This window comes from Schistosoma mansoni, chromosome 1 (assembly GCF_000237925.1).
Source record: "Schistosoma mansoni strain Puerto Rico chromosome 1, complete genome".
NCBI lineage: Eukaryota > Metazoa > Platyhelminthes > Trematoda > Strigeidida > Schistosomatidae > Schistosoma > Schistosoma mansoni.
The window spans coordinates 52,350,883-52,370,487 of record NC_031495.1 but is presented as its reverse complement, the minus strand read 5'-3'; the positions used below and the strand labels follow the sequence as shown (position 1 = coordinate 52,370,487).

Genomic DNA, 19,605 nt, shown 5'->3' with positions numbered 1-19,605 from the left:
ACTTGAACGAGATACACAAGAATAGGCGACAAAGTGTATTGAGCTTGTGGGGGGCATAATCTGACTCCAATTAAATTGTATGAATGATTGTTGTCAAAATATACATCCTGCCTATCCTCGTATGCAATAAATGACTGAATCCGCGTTGGTGAATAATGGAATTAAATAAATCAAATACGCTAATCGATTTCGAATACATACATTTTGTACACTCATTGATCTGGACAGTATCGCCTCCTGAATTCATAAAGCGTTATCATTTATTTAATGTCGGTTATCAGGACGAAGATAATCTACTGCAGCACTACGCACTATCATCTCGTGTTTGTGTATCCACTTTGTGCGCTGAATTCATACCATTAAACATTGTTAAATCTGTTTTACGTTCTCTGTCCTTGTTCACTTCCCTGACTCCTTTGTGTATTGTGTTATACTACTTATCAATGTTCAGTTCATAATAATTTCTGCGCTTACGCTGTAGCGCAAGTTTGTCGTGTAATATTCTAAAATAATTACATAGACTTATAACATTTATTGTATTTATCATTATAATCAGTTTCTCTTAATCCTTGCAATAGTTATTCACAATTTTGTATGGTTGTTTAATGCTTTTTTAGACGCAACGGTTTTCATATTGTTTGCTCTTGGTTCTGTTTTTTCCTTGTTGAAAATCTGTTATTAAGCTTAGACATAGCTATTCGCCGTCATTTGCACTATTGCATGTTGTAATTATTCCTAATGTTATTACTGCATAAAGCCTTTTCTATTTCAGGCTCACAGACGCACAAGGTGTCAGAGATACCTCACACGTTGAAGTTTGTAGCTAATTTATTTATATTACTCAATAAAGAACCGCTTTTGAGACAAATCCCTGTTTGTGAACTTCGACTTCGCATGTATCTCAATTATGTGATCTAGACGCTTCGATAGAATTACCAAACATGCTATCATTTTCTCCTGAAAATACAAATCTACCATGCTTTCTTTACAGCAACAAAACGCATTTACATCAGTCGTTCATTTTAAAAGTTCACCTCAAACTGATCATAATAGACAAAATGAAAAATAAATCCACATATTTTCGTAAGTGTAGTTACTACTGTTATATTGAAATTTACTAGCTAGCACAAAAGGTATGATTCTGACAATCAATTAGGATACAGATCGTTAAATATCTGTGATAGCCTTACGATACAGTCTAGATCATAGTGTAATACATTCTAGTAATATATAATAATGATTTTATCTGTTCTTTTATATCAGTAGTAATGTGATTGAAAACGCTCAAAAGATAAAAATTTCAACCGAAATGAATATGAAAGCCATTGATTGATTAGTTTCTGGAAAACTTTTTGACCTATAAAATGGTGTAGGTACATTAAAATATTTCTAGGGGAATATTTATCAGTATTTTCTGACACTGTTAACATAAGCCATGTTTGATTTGATAATATTTCTTCACCTCTCTTCTTGATTCCATTATTACTCCGTTTCTCAATTCTTTTCAAGTTAAAGAGAATTCAGCGAAAATTTTCTTTCCGATGAAACTATTTAATGAAGTTATATATTCGTATTTATAGTTGTATGGTGGCATAATAATCAGGGGGTTAGAGAAGAATAGGAAGATAAAAGTCGTTTACGGGTCAGAATTATGAAAGATAATTGTCCACTTGACAGATATGAAGAAAAAGCGAAAAACATAAAGGTCATAATAATAACTGTATAGTAATCATGAAGGATACTAATAACTGATTAAGGTTTAAAATAAAAAAAACAATAATTAATAAATGTAAGAGGTTGAACATATCGGGCTTGAACTGGTGGATCGTCAACGACACGGCAGTGCATATTTTTCTGGTTCGGCCTCCCTTCGATCCATTTCCATTAATTCTTTAGATTAGTTTGAAGGAAGACTCCCTTGGAGCGACGTGTCCAGAGTTGATTGGGTGCTTCTTTATTGAACTGGTTATTGTTTTACATTCTCCCTCTAAAAGCCATACCGGGTAATGTTCTCAGATGCTATTGGAAAATAATAGCTTCCCGAAGCCAAAGTATCTTGCCCCACAGGAACAAGTGAACTTCTCGATGCACATCGATGTGGCCCAAAGAGGAAGTTTATCCTTAACACATCCGTAAATTGTAGGCTGGGTTGAGAAAACAATATAAAGCTTAGCTGAATTAAACATTTTATTCACATTGGAGGCAGAGGCGAACGAGGGATTTCATTTTCTTGATATCCAGTTGAAAAGATGACCTGATGGTTCTTTACAGATATATATATATATATATATATATATATATATATATATATATATTCTCAGCGTACAAATTTCTATATTTGGGTCCCAGTGAGTAGAAAGAGAAACTTGATTAACTCTTTATCCTCAAGGATTAGGCGAATATGTTCTAATGCCATAATAGATAACGAACTACTTCAGCGTCAACAGATACTCATCAGAAATGGTTATCGACCTAGACTTGTCTATAGGACTAATATCGTGCATTCAATAATCTACTTTTCCGTAAATAAATCTACTACAACATTGTTGAAATAGATATAAGTGTAAGGATGGCTCGTTGGTAAACTCTAGGAAGCTTCAAGAAGTCCAGAAAGAGCCGAATACATTCCATTCAATCACTACTAGGGAAATATTCTAGAATGTCGACGTGTAACTTCCCTATTGGATGGATAAGAATGACCCCCTATGTGCCTATTGGTTGACCGAAATGATGATTTGCATTCAGCCAATAACTATAAATACATGAGATTTCTCAACTATATTTTGACACTGATTTGGGGAATAAACATCCTACTTACTAGTCTTTTGTCTTCTTTTTTGCGACGTTGCGGGTTCTATTGTTCAAGTAGCCTAGTAGTACGCGGAATAGTAAGAATCAAAGCTCTAGATATAACAATAAGTCTAACCAATAGGATATAAATTAAATTCTTGATTTTAAGAAAGCAGTGGCGGAAATATCAAAACTCTTGTGATTCCTATTTATGAGCAAAATAAAAAGTATCGGAACGAACAATAGAAAATGCATCTAACTTTGTAAATAAAAAAAGCACCAAGTTTATTATAATTTATGAATATACTGGTCTAATTACATTGCTATGAGATGGTACTGTCAGTTTTCCAGATTTCATTGACCTCAGGATACAGTTTAATACTTTTGCCTGTTGAAAACTAAAAGCTGCCTGAATTTCAGCTGTGTGTAATTTCGATGAAGGTCCGTTTTTAGTTTGTTCATTCATTTCAGTAGACTGTGTGGTTTCAGATGAACATTCAAACAATGTGTAACTCCATATTAATGAAAGATTGCCTAAATCCATTTTATTTTGCGCTTTATAATTACTTACCCTATAAAGAAATAAATGAATTCGTGATTGGTATAATAAATAAATATGAATAACTGTTAATCTGTGAAATATTATAAGAAGAGACCTGTTAGCGAAATGTATGACAAGTATACTTAGAATCGTATTGTTTTGTAGTCAGTGATCGAATGTCGACAGTAATCAACTTATTTTGTTCAATGTTTGGGTTTATCATTATTATTTAGTAAAACCAGTGGTAAGTCATAGGATAAATAATACATTGTGACTCAAAGCATCAGTATTCATAAACCTAATTACAGCCATAAACATTAAATTGTTCATATGATAAGCAACTTTATGTAAAATTAAGTCAAGTTCGTAATAGATCCTCCCGTTTTATTGAGGATGTTTATAACACTTTAAATGTGAACAGTAACACAGTTCAAATACTTTGGGTAAAAAATCGTCAACTATGAAGACTGATATTTTTAAAAACATAAAGTTGGCTTAGAACTTTAGAGTAGCTTTAAACAACCGTTACCATTTATTGTCAACATTTGGGGATCTCTCAATGAACAACAAACAAGAACACGGTCATCTCTATAAAAGACCGCAATGAATAAAATGAAATAGTTCCTGTTTCGTATATTGTATGCCTTTGTAAGAAATGTATGGCACTTACGTGACTAAATGATTGGCCAAGTAATTGAATGTTTCCAGGTTTGGGGTGGGAAGATTGACAAGGATATCTTCAATGAGTTGATTACGAACGGATTCATCAGGAATTTCTAATTGTAAATTCATATGAGAGTAAAAATGAACCAATGAAAAGTCTCATAAAATTCTGGATAAAAATGTTAGTATCAAGTTAACTGAAATCCAATCCATGTCATGTGTGATACAGACATCCACCTCAGGCAATGGATGAAGGGTTGGGCAAGGTCGTGAATTAATTAAAGGTAGACATTAACACCGTCGATTGCCAGCTCAGTAGTCTAGAGGATAAGCGTTGGTGCACGAGACCAAAGTGTTCTAGTTTCGAGACTCGTACGCAGGATTGTGGATGCGGACTTTTTGAATTGTCTCATATTAGAACGATACGACAGTCCAATGCTTCCAGATTTTTAATGGTGGTCTAGTTAAGCCTGACTCGTGATTTCAACTGCGAAAATACTGCAAACTGCACAAATCCCAATACTGTTAACTAAAATAATCAAAACTAACCACAAAAATTTGTTTATCACTATATTATGATTGTTATTTCGACCTTAGGAATCGTTCATGTTTATCAAATTTTAACAAAATGTCTGCCTCATTCACGTTTTAATCTGTTAGGTTAATCCATATTGGTAAGTATACTTGTCGTATTGATAATTTACAACATTAACATTGTGGTATATTAAGGGTTACTAGCAATCAATTATAGAAAATGAAATTCGTTGTTTTCACTGTATTATAAAATATTACATTCAAGAATCTATTACTTGTAGCCTCATACTTTACAGGCTAATTTACCAACTAAATGAATTTAGTATATATCAGAAGAGGAAATAAAAATTCCACAAGTGGATGTTACTTATTCTTCAGCATGTGATTCCAATATCCCGATAACTAAACATTTAAAATCTGGTCTTTGATGTGACTAGAAGTCAGGATAGCATTTTAAAGGAATCACTAATATTTATTGAGCTGGCAACTCATATGATAGGCGAAAATCCACAAATATCACTAAAATAAGTTCACAAGTCAAGTAAAAATGCTTAAAAAAGGTCGAAAAATTCCAAATATATAGATCAGTCTGACAAATGAACAAGAATATGTCGTAGTGACCTATGATAATGAGAATTACATCACGATTGTAGATGATCTGTTCGAATAAAATAATATTATCTCGCTAACTGTACAATATAAAACTCATGGTATCATTAAGTGTTTTGACTCGAGTTTTTGAAACCTACTAAAACTGTATGGTTTTTCAGCATGAGTTCATAAAACTATACATCCTTTTGGATAGGATGTCTGAGGACAAACTATACGAAGATTTAAGCATTTTCAGGTGATACAATTCAATCAAAATACCTCAGTCTGATTCAGAATATATTTTCAGAATGTAAAGAGTAGAATTCAATAGAAAGCTCTTGGCGAAACAAACCTTCGAACAGAGATTTTATCTAGATGCTTTAAACAATTGACTATAAAATAAAAAAATGTGCAGGCATTGAAAAGTATTAGAAAATTATCAGAAATTTGGTTCAATTGGAGTAAAATGGCCAAAATAAATTATACATAATAGTTTTATTATTTTATCGCCTGAAGATATAAATTTATGTAGTAGTATAAACTCACCAACTGCTTGAAGTAAAGCTATAGTAGTTGTGTGATCAATCAGACTCTCTGGTAAATGTTGAAAGAACTGTTTTAGTAAGCTAGTAATCACCGGTAATTCAACTAGGGGTAATCTTTGAATAGCTAAAGTGCAACCTGAAATGTAAATGAAATACAATTGATAACTACGACATATTGGTCACATACCTTTCACATAATCGATTTTTTAACTCAATCCTGATACTATTTGTGTCTCAGTTTCGAAGAAATATTAAAATTAAACGTCATTGTATTTTTCACTACATCCAATCTCAGGATATTCATGTAGTGCCTATTCATTATTACGTTATGAAATGTAACAAAAATTTATGAACCTAATCAGTATCTTAAGTATCTAAGTAGTCGAAAAGTTCCCATTTCTACATTCAGTATAAGCTAATTATATTACCTAGAACAATAACGAAAACTTCTTGATTAAACTGTCCAGCTCAAAGAATACATACTATTCAAAGTAATCACTTTAGCTGTAAATCATTCTGTTCTTTCTTTTTTTAATCTGTATTTTCTTTCAGAAATCTTGCTAATAAATGTTTGAATTATAGGGAGAATACTTTTGTGCAATACCACTCCGTGTACATTTCGTTGATTAAACAGAATTAAAAACTATATTGCTTTATATGCACTAATTATCTATTAATATGAGACAAGATTTACTAAAGATTGATATCAGTCCTTTTAAACGTAAAATTTCAAATAAATTTCGATAGTGTAATAAGAAGACGAAGATGATCAAAACTATGTGATAGATTAGCGCAATACATTTCGAACAATCTGATCACACATAATGTACATGTTAAGAACATTTATATATAAAAATAAAAGGTCAACTAGATTAAAAAACGGAGGGTTAAAGGAGACAAAGGATAATAAAAAAATAATATGAAGACAATTTGAAACCTCATCACTCTGGATAATAAGCTAATATTACTAGGGTACGTTTAAAGTGAAAACAAACTGTTTTTGAATACACAAAAGGGGTTTGAATTTTCATATGGCTAAGGCTTCAATAAACCTTAGTAAACGCCCTTTTACACTTTAATGTTGCCATGACTAATTAAAATTGTTCTAAATAGAAATCTCCAGGACATTTCCTTTATTTCTTTGATATAACATTTAAGATGTAAAAACTATGGAAATACATGATAATTTTTAGAACATACAAGAACTGAAGGTAGAATTGACTAACATCTCTTGTAGAGTTAAAATGCAGTACTGACAAAAAAACACCAAATTGGATATCATTGCCTTTCTTTAAACTGATATATTTTTTAAATTTGAATTGTTCAGTATTCTATCTATATTTGATCATTTTAACGAATCATCCTTATATAATTATCTAGACGGTTCCATATTTTCAATGATGTTATGAAAATCATTATTAATTTAAAGTGTTTTACAATGTTCTCATGTTTCTGCAAAAATAAAATTTCTAAGTAAAGATGGAAAGTGGCTAGCAGTGAAATCTAGGGCGCGCGTTCCGTCGTATTTGGGACTTGTCAGATTGATGTACAAACAAGTGGTTATTAGGACTCAGTAGCTAAGTAGATAACGTGATGGCATTTGAAGCGAACGGTACTGGGTTCGAGTACCACTTACTTACTTACGCCTGTTACCACTCGTCGAGAAGCATAGGCCGCTCACCAGCATTCTCCATCCAACTGTCTTGAGCCTTCCTTTCCAGTTCTCTCCAGTTGCCATTCATCGTTTTCATATCTGCTTCTATTTCCCGGCGTAATGTGTTCTTTGTCCTTCCTCTCTTCCGCTTCCCTTCACCATTCCAAGTTAGGGATTGCCTTGTAATGCACATTGGTGATTTCCTTAATGTATGTTCTATCCACTTCCAACGTTTTTTCCTAATTTCCTCTCCAGCTGGAAGCTGGTTTGTCCTCTCCCATAAAACGCTGTTGTTGATAGTATCCGGCCAATGGATGTTGAGTATTTTGCGTAGACAACTGTTTATAAATACTTGTACCTTCCTGATGATGGTCGTAGTAGTCCTCGACGTTTCAGCTCCGTACAGTAGAACAGACTGTCTTGACGTTCGTATTGAAGATTCTCACTTTGAAATCAGTTGACAGTTGTTTTGAGTTCCATATGTTCTTCAATTGTAGAAATGCTGCTCTTGCTTTGCCAATCCTCGCCTTTACATCTTCATCCGATCCTCCTTGTTTATCAACGATGCTTCCCAGGTACGTGAATGTTTCCACATCTTCCAGAGTTTCGCCATCAAGTGTGATTGGGTTGGTGTTCTCTGTGTTGTATTTGAGAATCTTGCTTTTTCTTTTGTGAATGTGTGAATGATTACTTTTACTCATATTGGACAGTTTGAAACTGAATTTTTTAAAATTTTACTTTCATTTATAAACAGTTTTATATTGAGGAAAGGTTAGTGTACATCACAGCTAATTAAACTTTACTTCATATTTTTATCGTTTCATTGTTATTCACTTGCACAAAATGGTGATTAAATCTATCCTCCTTTGTTTTCAGCTGAAAATCATCATTCAGATATGTTATGTCTAAAGTTGATGGTTTGATAAACATTTTGAGGACTTTGAAATGAACACATAAAATAAAAGTTTATGTCAACAAAGTAGCTTCGCTAAGCGTCGGTTCGAATCATCATCGTTATGTCTTATTGAGGTTTGATTACCCGTTATAAAGTACAAAACAATCGCTTAGATTATCACTTAATAGTACTCTCATGAAATGATTCATGAAAAAGAAATTAAATAAAAGATATGAATATAAATGAGAGACAAGCTACAGAATTGTCATTAAGATTGCATATTCATCATTAAACAGAGATTTTAACAAACGAAAATATAAGGAACTTTTCTTACTTTCATCAAATTCACTTTTTAAAGCCTTGATATTATCATTGGAACCACATACTCGGTAAATTCCAACTACTAATAAACCTCGCCTTTCAATTTCTTCGACACATGCGATTACGAAACGGGGTATAAAAACTTCAGATTTATACTTTATTTTACACTCATCATTATTGATGTCGTTTGGAACCCTATAGAAATAAGACGGAATAGCAATGAAAATACACTAGATATCCGTGACTTAAAAATTAGTTTATACATTTGTAACAATATAGTCTTTATGTATTGCATTCACCATAGCTACAAAATTAATCGACTAAATGGCTTCTGGGTAGCGCTTAATGTAATATTTGTTTAGGCCTTAGTGCTGATCGAGTTCCGTAGATCAGGTTGTATTGTAGCATAAAATGCACGTGATTTGATATGGCGTACAGGATTTTTGACTTTAGACAACTGGTGACAATAACTCCACCCCTAACTCTTCTAGGGTTATCAACGGTTCCAAGACCAGGCTAAGGAGCAGGGTTGGATATATAGTCAGCCACCTCATCTCGTAGAAAACAACGTTGCCAGAAAAGCACTAACTAGAATAAACAAATTAAACCATTTAAACTCTGTCCTTCGAGTTGGAGGAAGAAATATAATGTCTCATCGTGAAAGTTGAGATTCTTTGGAATTCAAGAGACCGATGATCCTTATAACAACCAGAGCAATAACTAATATAGGTACATGGAATGTTCGGACAGTTTTGGACACCAGGAGAGTCAATCAAATAGCTATGTAAATGAGGAGATACAACTTGACGGAGTTCGGGTTCAGTCAAACTCACTGGACCAAAGCTGAACAGAAAAGGATGGATTGAGCAGCGATGCTACTGTATTCTGATCACGAAGAAGAAAATGCTCCACACACTCAGGGAGTTGCTCTGATGCTGTGCAAAGAAGCACATGGAGCACGTGTGGATGGGAATCTCATGGATCATCAAAGCATCTTTCGAAACAAAGAAGAAGGGGGTCACAATGAACGCTATGCACCAATAGATGATAGCAGCGACGGGAATAAAGATTAAATTTATGAGAGGCTGAAATTGATCATAGCGAAGTGACCAGGAAAGGACTTGACGATCCAGATGGGAGACCTAAACGTCAAAGTCTGAATGGACAACACTGAGTATGTAGATATGATGGGACGTGATGGACTGGGAACTGGGAGAAAGGAATGTGAACGGCGATAGATTTGCAAATTTATGTGCGTTCAACAAAATGGTTATAAGCAGCACAATATTCCCTTGCAAACACATATACAAGGATACATGTGTCTAACCATATCACACTACAGAAAATCAGATCGATCATATTTGCATCAGTAAAAATTTCAGAAGGTCAATGGAAGATGTGAGAACCATGAGAGGAGCTGACATAGCTTTAGTTCACCACCTGCCTGGTGGTTGCTAAGATCAAACTGAAGCTAACAAAACACTGAACAACTAGAGAAAAGTATTACAAAGTTTGAATACAACCGTCATTCAAGATACTGATAAACTCAACGAATTCAAGATAACTCTCAACAACAGGTTCCAGGCCTTACAGGATCTACTGAAAGAAGAGGAAACAACTGTGGAGGACAAATGAAAAGGAACCAAAAAATCACTAACTTCAACATGTCAGGAGGTTCTGGGTCGCAACACGCATCATCATAAGAATTGGATCTCTATGGAAATCCTGTCTTGGGTTCAAGAAAGGAAGAACAAGAAGACAGCAATCAACAACAGCTGAACAAAAGCATATTGTTTAACTGTTTTCAGCAGAAGCATAAATTATACGAAAACTTATCGAAAGTTTAGAAGCCCAATATAATTGTTTTACTCTAGCTAAACGTTTCAAAGTTGACCTCATCATTGCTGGACGACTTTTGATTGTTTTCCGACTAACAATGTTCAAAAAATTTGGATAATAAAAGAATGTTAGTTGATGAAATCAAACAAGTTTATCAGAGTGCTCGAATAAATCAAAATGTTTGACAAACTAAAAATTCAAAAGTGTATGCACTTAAATCGATCGATTTACCTTACAAGCTCCGCTAGATGACGTCCGAATAGATTTCCACGTATTTCAGACCGTCTATTTTTATTAAGATTTACTTGATCAACATATTCCAAAGATACAGAAAAGGTTAGCTGTGATATTTAAAAAAACAGTACCGTTTGAGATATTTGTGAAAAATTTTAAAACACTTAAACAGCTAATACAAATAACATAAAGTAGGTGCTTAATTTAACGGATGTAGACTAATTAAGTCTGTGAAAGTCAATAGCAAAGTAACTGTTTTAACAAGGATAAAAAGAATTATATCTTTCCACTGTCCGGATACTTATTTGCAGGTGGTCTTTGCCAGCCAGATTTGCAAATCAGCAACAATCCAAGTTTACAAAATGATATACGTCTACAGAGTTCATGATTTCTGTTAGTGTAAGTAGCTTGATGGTTCGTTAGTAGTTAGGTTTGGGAGATCAGCTGATAGACGAAAGATAACAAGCCTAAATCCTGATGTTATCTATGTATTTCAAATTCAATTATCATTTTGTTGTACTAACTTGGTATTTGTAGGTTGTTCATGGAATTTAAAAATAGTCCTGAAGTAGTGACTAGAACCTATCGTAAAATTACATTTCCAGTCAACCAACTGCTTTAAATTTCAGTTAAATAATTATATAATTAGTCATGTTTGTAAATGTATTTAAACAACAGAATTTGCATTATTTTATTATGAATATTTGACTGAGGGAGTTCATTTTTAACAAATAAATTCGAAAGAATTCCTTTTAAAAGTATCATTATTCTGGTGTGTGCTACTGATGTCGACAGATATAAGTAGTGTGTATCATCAGTCGAAAGTGAAATACCTGGCTATAGAAGGTTAAGAAGATAAAAGAAAAGAGAACGAGAACATAGAATGACTGGTGCAGAAACGAAGGAACAATCCAGTCTGAGACGATTGATTGACATTTTGTAAATGAAGTATTTATTGTATGGTTCTCAGATTTTAATAAGACATTCTGTAATTTTGTTCTCACTTGTATGTTCTCGTTTACTACAGTTATAGATCCAACTGTTTCTTTTAAATATAAATAATCATATTTGATCATATACATGTTTAGAATATCAATTGAGATTCTTCTTTTCAAAACAGTATATTATAAACAAAGATGGATCGTGACTAGCAGTAAAATGTAGGACGCGCGTTTCGTCCTGGATTCTACTGCTATCCACTATCCATCTTTGCTAATAATACTTGTGAATTAATGCAATATCAAGGCAATACGCACAGTATGCACATATACCAATAAAAGGCTGATCAATTACAATCTTAAACATCAATCAGAAGATTCAAGTAAACAATACCAAGTGAAGTAAATTACAAACTTATCATAAATTGTATAAACTTACATCACGTGGAGGATTTTCGTTTGTTAATATATTCGCATCTATCTGTGAGTTATTTTTTAATGTTTCTAGATCTAACTAAAATATTAGAGAGAAATTAATAATGCATGTTATTGTAATTGGTTATTTACTTTACTTTATTTTTATATCAGGCTATATCAAGGCAATACGCACGGTATGCACATATGCCAATTAGAGACTGACCAGTTGCAGTCCTAAACCATCAATGGGAAGATTTAAACAAACAATACTAATTGAAGTTCTAATAAGTTGAAAGAAAAAAATCGATAAACCAATTCTACCCATAACTAATTCTTTCCATTTGGAATATTATCCGAATAAAAGAATTAGTTCAATATCTTTCCATTTAAACGAGTCAGAAAATCAAAAAGATGTATAATCTATGGTTTATTTTACATTTAAGTAGTATAAGACTATGAATCATTTCATCATTCATCTAACACTTTACTTGATATTGTGGTGTAGGTTCTATAAGCCACTCTAAGTAAAGTCATTTTAATAAATACATTTATGAGCATTAAAATCAATGAATAGATTCATTCTTGAACACTTGTTCAATTCTCCTTAACTACCTCTAACATAATCATCATTTAAAAGTATTTGTCATTTCTAATGGATTTTAAAATTTCCCATATTGTGATTTAGAACAACATATATAAGCGAACAATATTGTCTTCAATTAGATCATCATCAGGCTTCACTCTAATATACAGTAATATTTATATGCAAATACGAAATTATTAAACCAATCAAGGCAGTTTATGAGTCAATGATAACAGTGGAATAGATTACATAACTAAAAATAATAAGTGAAAAGTACAAATTGGTAGTGTGATGACAGATGTACTAGTTATGATAAGAATAACAAAGGCTTTAATCACCGTTACATAATGGGAAATAGGTCAATGATTAGAAAAATATAGACACTGAAATTAAATTCATAAAAAATTATAAGATTACGCAATAAAGAAGTGTTCAGATAATTGGACCGTAAAACGTATATTTGAAAAAATAAATAAATAATTGGTAAGAGGGGGTGAAGAAAAAAGTAAACGAAGAAAGAGTATGGGAAATAAAGGGCCAAGGGAAAGATAAGGGTGTTACAAATTCCTTATGAACACAAAGACTTGGATTATTGACTCGAATTCCTATAACTTCTGCTATGTGTAAGAGACGAGATCGAACCCTATAAAGAAAATTAGTAGGAATACGATAAATAACTTTAAATGACTTATTTCTGTCAACTATTTAACCGCTATCGATCAAGTGTGAAAGAACTGAGCTCCGTATTTTTAATGAACTACCTCAAAAGCATCATGAATCAAAAAGATATACATAATATTGAATAATTTTAGTTACTATGTAGATTTTTTAATAAATAAAACAAAAAATATTTCATTGATTAGGATATACTTACAAAAACTTCTAATTCTGCTAACATTTCTTGATGAACATATAATATAAAACATATTGTCCATGCACCATCCACTTCTAAATCAAATGACTATAAATAAATAGAATATTTTAAAAAAAGTTATGTTTCTTTACAATGATTTATAAAAATGAATACTCTTTAATCTCCAGCATCTTATATTTTAAGTTCATGAACTCGATCAGTCAAATGTTCTGGCAACAATGAAAATTAAGAAATAGTTTTGGTTGTTTCAAACTATAAAGGTAGCAGGATTACTTTTTGTAAGAGATATAAATGAATGAAAACTGAAATTAATACAACACTGAAGAATTTCCGATTAATGAGCAGGGAGGTTTTGAGACTAAACCAAGATCTTTGTTGTATTATTACCTTGGATGGTTTTCTTAGACGTTCTAAGCTAAAATTCCATGTAGGTTGAGATAAGTTGATCATTTTAGGGATTTTAACAGTTTAAGGATAGTTTTAATGAAAGTTTTGATATTATGTTGAGTATTAGTAAAATTTTGAATACTTCAAAACAATTGTTTTATCTTATGTGGGGATAGTTAAAGTACAAATCGGCTAATATAGTCACTGCTTCATATAGTCTAAATTCCTTTACTTGGAACTTTGATAGTTAGCTGCAATTAATAATTATTTACGTGATTTAGTTTTATTCTTGTTATTAAACAACAAGTATTAAAACGATACCGTAATATTGTTTTACAAGTTTTAACTGAATAAATTCATTTAGCAATGAAAACTGAAATGGTATTCTAGTCACTATTTAACGATCTTATATACAAAATTTAGTTATTTTGATGTTGAGTTTCAACTTAAATATCTTACTAGCTGCATCATTAATTTATGAGTTGAACTTAGAGGCTTTAAAAATTTCGGGGGATGATATCATTTTTTAGCGATCTGGTTAGGATTAATTGATAAACAAGAATGAAATATCCATCTTCCGTTTCTGACATCAAGTAAACATAAGTGGACAAAAGTAACAATTCAATTAACTTTCAATGTCATTCTTTTGTAGGTTGTTACCTTTACAAACTTATCGATTTCATAATACAAATAATAATCTTCTTTGCTATTTGTCATATTTGAAAATTAATAGGAACATTTTGATAAATAAACAAATTTGTAGTGGATTAGTTTCAACTGTTTCTATCTAAACTTATTGGTAAACTTTAGTATTACTTCCCATTTTTTTATAGTTAGTTATCTTTTCATGCTTAACAATAGATAAATTAAGGAATATGAAGATTTAAAATGTTGTTACCTGTTCCCATCGTGGATTACTTTGTTGTAAAACACGTGTACAAGCTACTTCTTCATATTGACCATATGAATCAACTTCAATACGAACATGATAACCTGGAATTAAATCAAAATAAATCTCATATTAACATCAATTGAATTAAATATATTACTTTTGAAGATATGAAATAAATTTAGTATAGAAACATTTCTTTTTTCATAGTGAATCATAGTCAATGAGCTGACTACCAGGAAAACCTAGGAGCACTGGACGGCCGTTTCGCCCTATTATGAGACTCCTCAGCAGTGCGCGCCCACGACCTCGCCCTGCGAGATTCGAACACAGGACCTACCAGTCTCGCACCAGAGCACTTAACCGATAGACCACTGAGTCGACATCCAACGGTGTTAATATCTAACTTCAACCAATCCACGAAGTTTGAGCAACCGTTCACCAGTTGTCTTCAGTGAGATGTTATCTCACAACAGACGTGGTTGAACTCCACTGGTCACTGCTTCTCACTAGAAATCCATGACATGTATCTTTTACCAAAAGATTGAAACAGTCAGGTTTCGTATCACAAGAAGGGAAAAATAAAGGGTAGAGTGCTAGGATAAAATTAATGGAAAAGCATCATAACAGTACTCATGAGAACAAATGAATAAATGCTTTAGGCGCTATCTCTAATCTAATTGAGAAGAGGACATAAATGCTATAATGAACATATTTCTGGAATGAACGTTTAGACATCAACCCGATTGATTCCTCTCTGTTTGATGCTTTCCTGATTTAAGACTGAATTATTTTATTTCACAAAAACTACATAGTGTATATGCTGTATGACAGGAACGTACCCTGTATATTTTCATTAAATGAATGTAGCTAACTTTGAAGTTTCATTTCTTGTATACAACCTTCACCTTAGGTATTTTTAAGTTTAAATATCGATTACGTCCTTAGATTTGTTTGTATTAGTAAAACTTCATAAATTTTATCAGTTTCATTTGGTTAGAAAATGTACATAACTTCATTTATGCTGATATAAGTTATATACCTACTTCAGTTGTATTTTCGTAGTTTGAATATAGAAGAAATGTCTGCACAATTTATGTGAAAATTTCACATTTCATAATATAAACCAACTAAGTTTTTGAAACTTTTCAGTCCCTTGCCTTGATTAATACTTAATGTAGTTAATTAGTTAACTCACAGTTCATGATGGGAAGACAATCCTATAGTGTTTGTGATCTTAAAAGTTAACTATCTAGTTACTAGAGTAAACTATTACACTATACTATTATAGATACACATCTGAATATTTCTTCTCAGCTGAGTTAGTTCAATGTTATCAAACATGATGTACGGTATTTTAACACCGTTCTTCTGATGCCTGTAGTTGAAAAAAACCGGTGAATATTTCTGAAATTATTTACTAGCTAAAGTAAGCATTAAATTGATGTGTACTGCGTATTTTTTGTACGGTATATGTACAATCAAATAATTAAACCATCTAATGCAGTGATTAGCTAAATAGGATCAATAAAAAGACGTTTTATCGCAGCATTTTGTGAAACGTGTTGAATTCCATAGTTAGCACTATGCACTGAGTTAAACAAATATTTGAACCTAGGGAGCACTGGACAGCTATTTTATTCGTGTTAACTATAAAATAGTTAGGCTATATGAAATCGTATGTTATTGAATTTGAAACTAAACCCCATTGTGAACATCGTTTACCTATAAACCTTTCATAGAGTATTAAAAAATTCTATGGGTTCAATTACTTTCCAACAAATGTCTGAAATCTTCCTACACAAAATCATTATGAGAGTTAATTTGTTAGTTGTCATTAGAATTAAAGTTGATGTGTTATTGACAACGGAAATTTGTATTCTTAATTACAGATAAGAAATGAAAATAATTCAATGAAAAGGATTTTTATTTCTAATGATGTAATCTACTAAAACTGTGCAATAGTATTTATAGTTAGTTAGCATACATAAGTATAGAATGAAACAAATCGATGTTTAGTCCTCTGGAAAATAATCGAAATTGGTTTTATTTATGCTGACTAACTTTAAATACCAACTGAAGAAGAAATTAGAAAAAGACGATGAAGGTGGTTAGAAAATACATTGCGAAAATCATCAAACTGCATCATGAGGCAAGCGTTAACTTGGATTCTTGAAGGGAAATGGAAAAGAGGAAGGCCAAAGAATATACTACACCGAGGATATAAAAAAAATGAATACCAAATGAAAACAACCGGAAAGGATTTTGTAGGAAACAATTGGATGGAGAATGCTAGTGAGCGGCCTATGCTCCACCATGAGTGGTAACAGACGTCAGTAAGTAAGTGGGTAGCTTTAAATAAGACTGTATAGCTTTGGTAAACGATACCGTTGAGTTGTTTTAAAGTTTTGTTACTTAATGCTTAAGTGGATTATGTTTGTTATTCCAATCTAAAAGACAAGACGAAATTTAAATAATTTAGTTATGAATAATCATCCTTGAACAACAGTAAATACACTATTCCCTACAAAAGTTAATCAATAGAAAGCTTATAAAGTATTAAAAACGAATTAGTGCTATAGATAATATTAACAAGAAATTATCACTGAAACTTACTATTCTTCTCATTTAATCCATCAATTCCATGTACTGTAGCTTTGATATAACCAGTTATCGGTTCATCTTCTATTGAATAAATTTTTCAAAAGAAAAGAAATAAAGATTTTAATCTTGGTTTTCTGCTTTGGTTTAAAATCTTTTAGAAAGAAATAAAGATATTTAAGAAAAACAGAAAGGAAAAGATTCTACTGTATATTGATTGAATTATCCTTCTTTTATAACAGCTGGTTAATAATTGATAGTAAAGAAGAACTGATTTGGTTTTTTTTCTTTTTTATAACAATATTATACATGATGCATTTTATCTTAGATAAAATATTACAGAAAATACAATCGAATTATACTTTCATCATCTAAAAATATATTTTAAGTCATTTGTTTAACTGGTTATCACAAAATACTCATTTATACAACTAGAAGAAATTTATATTTTAAGAGAAATAAACTGAAATCAATCATGTTATGCAATGATATTTGTACATAAGTTACGTCTAAGTGACCTGGATATTTTATAGTTGAGATCATGATTCAATTGAAACTAGACCACCATAGAAAACCTGTGAGGACTGTACGGCCGTTTCTTCCTACTGTGGAAATCCTCAGCAGTGCGCATCCACGATCCCGCCTCGCGAGACTCGAACCCAAGACCTATCGGTCTCGCACGCGAGCGCTTAACCTCTAGACCACTAAGCAGGCCGGGATCCAACGGTGTTGTCTTCAGTGAGTTACTATCTCACAACAGACCTGGTTGAACTCCACTGGTCACTGCTTCTCACTAGCACTCCAGGAAATATCTCTTGAAGTCAGTCACTAGTAAGTATATGATTATTACTAGAATGGGTTTTTGCGGAGATTTCAACTCCCTGAAGACAATGGTGGATCGGTTGAAGTTAGACATTAACACCGTTGGATACCGGCCGGCTCAGTGGTCTAGTAGTTAAACGCTCAAGCGCGAGACTGATAGGTCCTGGGTTTTAATCTCGCGAGGCGGGATCGTCAATGCGCACTGCTGAGGAGTCTCATAATAGGACGAGACGGCCATCCAGTGCTCTCAGGTTTTCCATGGTGGTCTAGCTTCAATTGAATCATGATTTCAACTATGAAATTATTGAAATTTCCACAAAAGCCCCTTCTGATCTGGATATATTATGGATTTTTTCATTTGATTGATGTTTCACTTGATTTGTAATGGTTTAGCTTCGTCAATCAGTCACCTTGATAACAGTTATTATATAAGTCACAACGGTTTTCGAAACCAGGAGATACGAAGCTGCGGCTACAGTTTATTATTGGACAGCACAGATAACAAAGTTACTAGTACATCAAGCGAATTAGATCAGGAAGGATAATGTGTGTGAACGAACGGATACAGAAACGGATTTATAGTCAAATCGAATCAAGGTGAAGAGAAGCAAGGCAAGACAGTTAATAAGATTCGATTACATATATACACGAGGAAGAGAATGATTCATCGAGCGATATTTAGGCGATCGACATTTTAACTATTTCAACAATGGTTGTAGTTCATTTGTCATTCTCAAATTCAAACTCTTGATAGTATCGTAATTTGTCTAGCAGAACATAATTTATACCACAAAGAAAGGTCATCTAAGGAACCATTGGGATTCAAGAAGTAGAGCTGGTCAGTTTAGTGCTGATTTCGACTTGCCTAGCTGTCGATATGTGATCGATTTCAAGGTATTTGACTTTTGTGGTAACAACCATAATAATCTAGTGGTCCATTGTCTTTACAATACATTCAGTCAAGTTCCAGATGAGAAGAAAGGCACTTTCTTGGATTCCATTGTTCCTACAATGCATCTGTTCTATTTAATTTAGATCTTTTGTGAAAAAAGACTTTAAAGCGAATGGAAAGTAACTGCTTAACTTACTGTCAATTATTGAGAGACCAACTCTGTTTAGTTTAACCATCTGATAAGGAAAGGAGAAAAAGCAAATCGCAAAACAATTTAACAAATACATTTCTTAATAATCATAAAAACAATACTTGATTGATAGGAAAGGAAGGAATTCAATTACGGTAAGATCAGTTGTCGAATTCTCATACTAATTATTGAAATCTTCTCTACTTCGCTAATGTATTCTTACAGTTGAGTAAGGTAATAATAATAACTGGAGAAATATGAGAACAATATGAATTCTTACTAACTTAGAAGAAAGGAGTAAAATCAGTAGTTTTATTTAGTTGACTCTATAATGACTTGAATTTTGATTTTATGATGAAGCAGCTGACGGAATATACATACACACATAGAATAAACGTCTGTGAT

General features: G+C 32.4%; 1 protein-coding gene across 1 annotated transcript in view; it reads right to left on the bottom strand.

Moving 5' to 3' along the window:
* Smp_174040 (neurotracting/lsamp/neurotrimin/obcam related cell adhesion molecule) overlaps positions 1 to 19,605 on the bottom strand; it is a gene marked incomplete at both ends in the record, with an annotated part of 46,634 nt that overhangs the window by 16,819 nt on the left and 10,210 nt on the right. Inside the window, 5 exons of the mRNA XM_018794815.1 lie at positions 3,110 to 3,362; positions 4,002 to 4,107; positions 5,666 to 5,800; positions 8,548 to 8,729; positions 10,605 to 10,714. Of these exons, the coding sequence (XP_018649190.1) occupies positions 3,110 to 3,362; positions 4,002 to 4,107; positions 5,666 to 5,800; positions 8,548 to 8,729; positions 10,605 to 10,714 (786 nt within the window). The remainder of the gene's footprint in view (positions 1 to 3,109; positions 3,363 to 4,001; positions 4,108 to 5,665; positions 5,801 to 8,547; positions 8,730 to 10,604; positions 10,715 to 19,605) is intronic.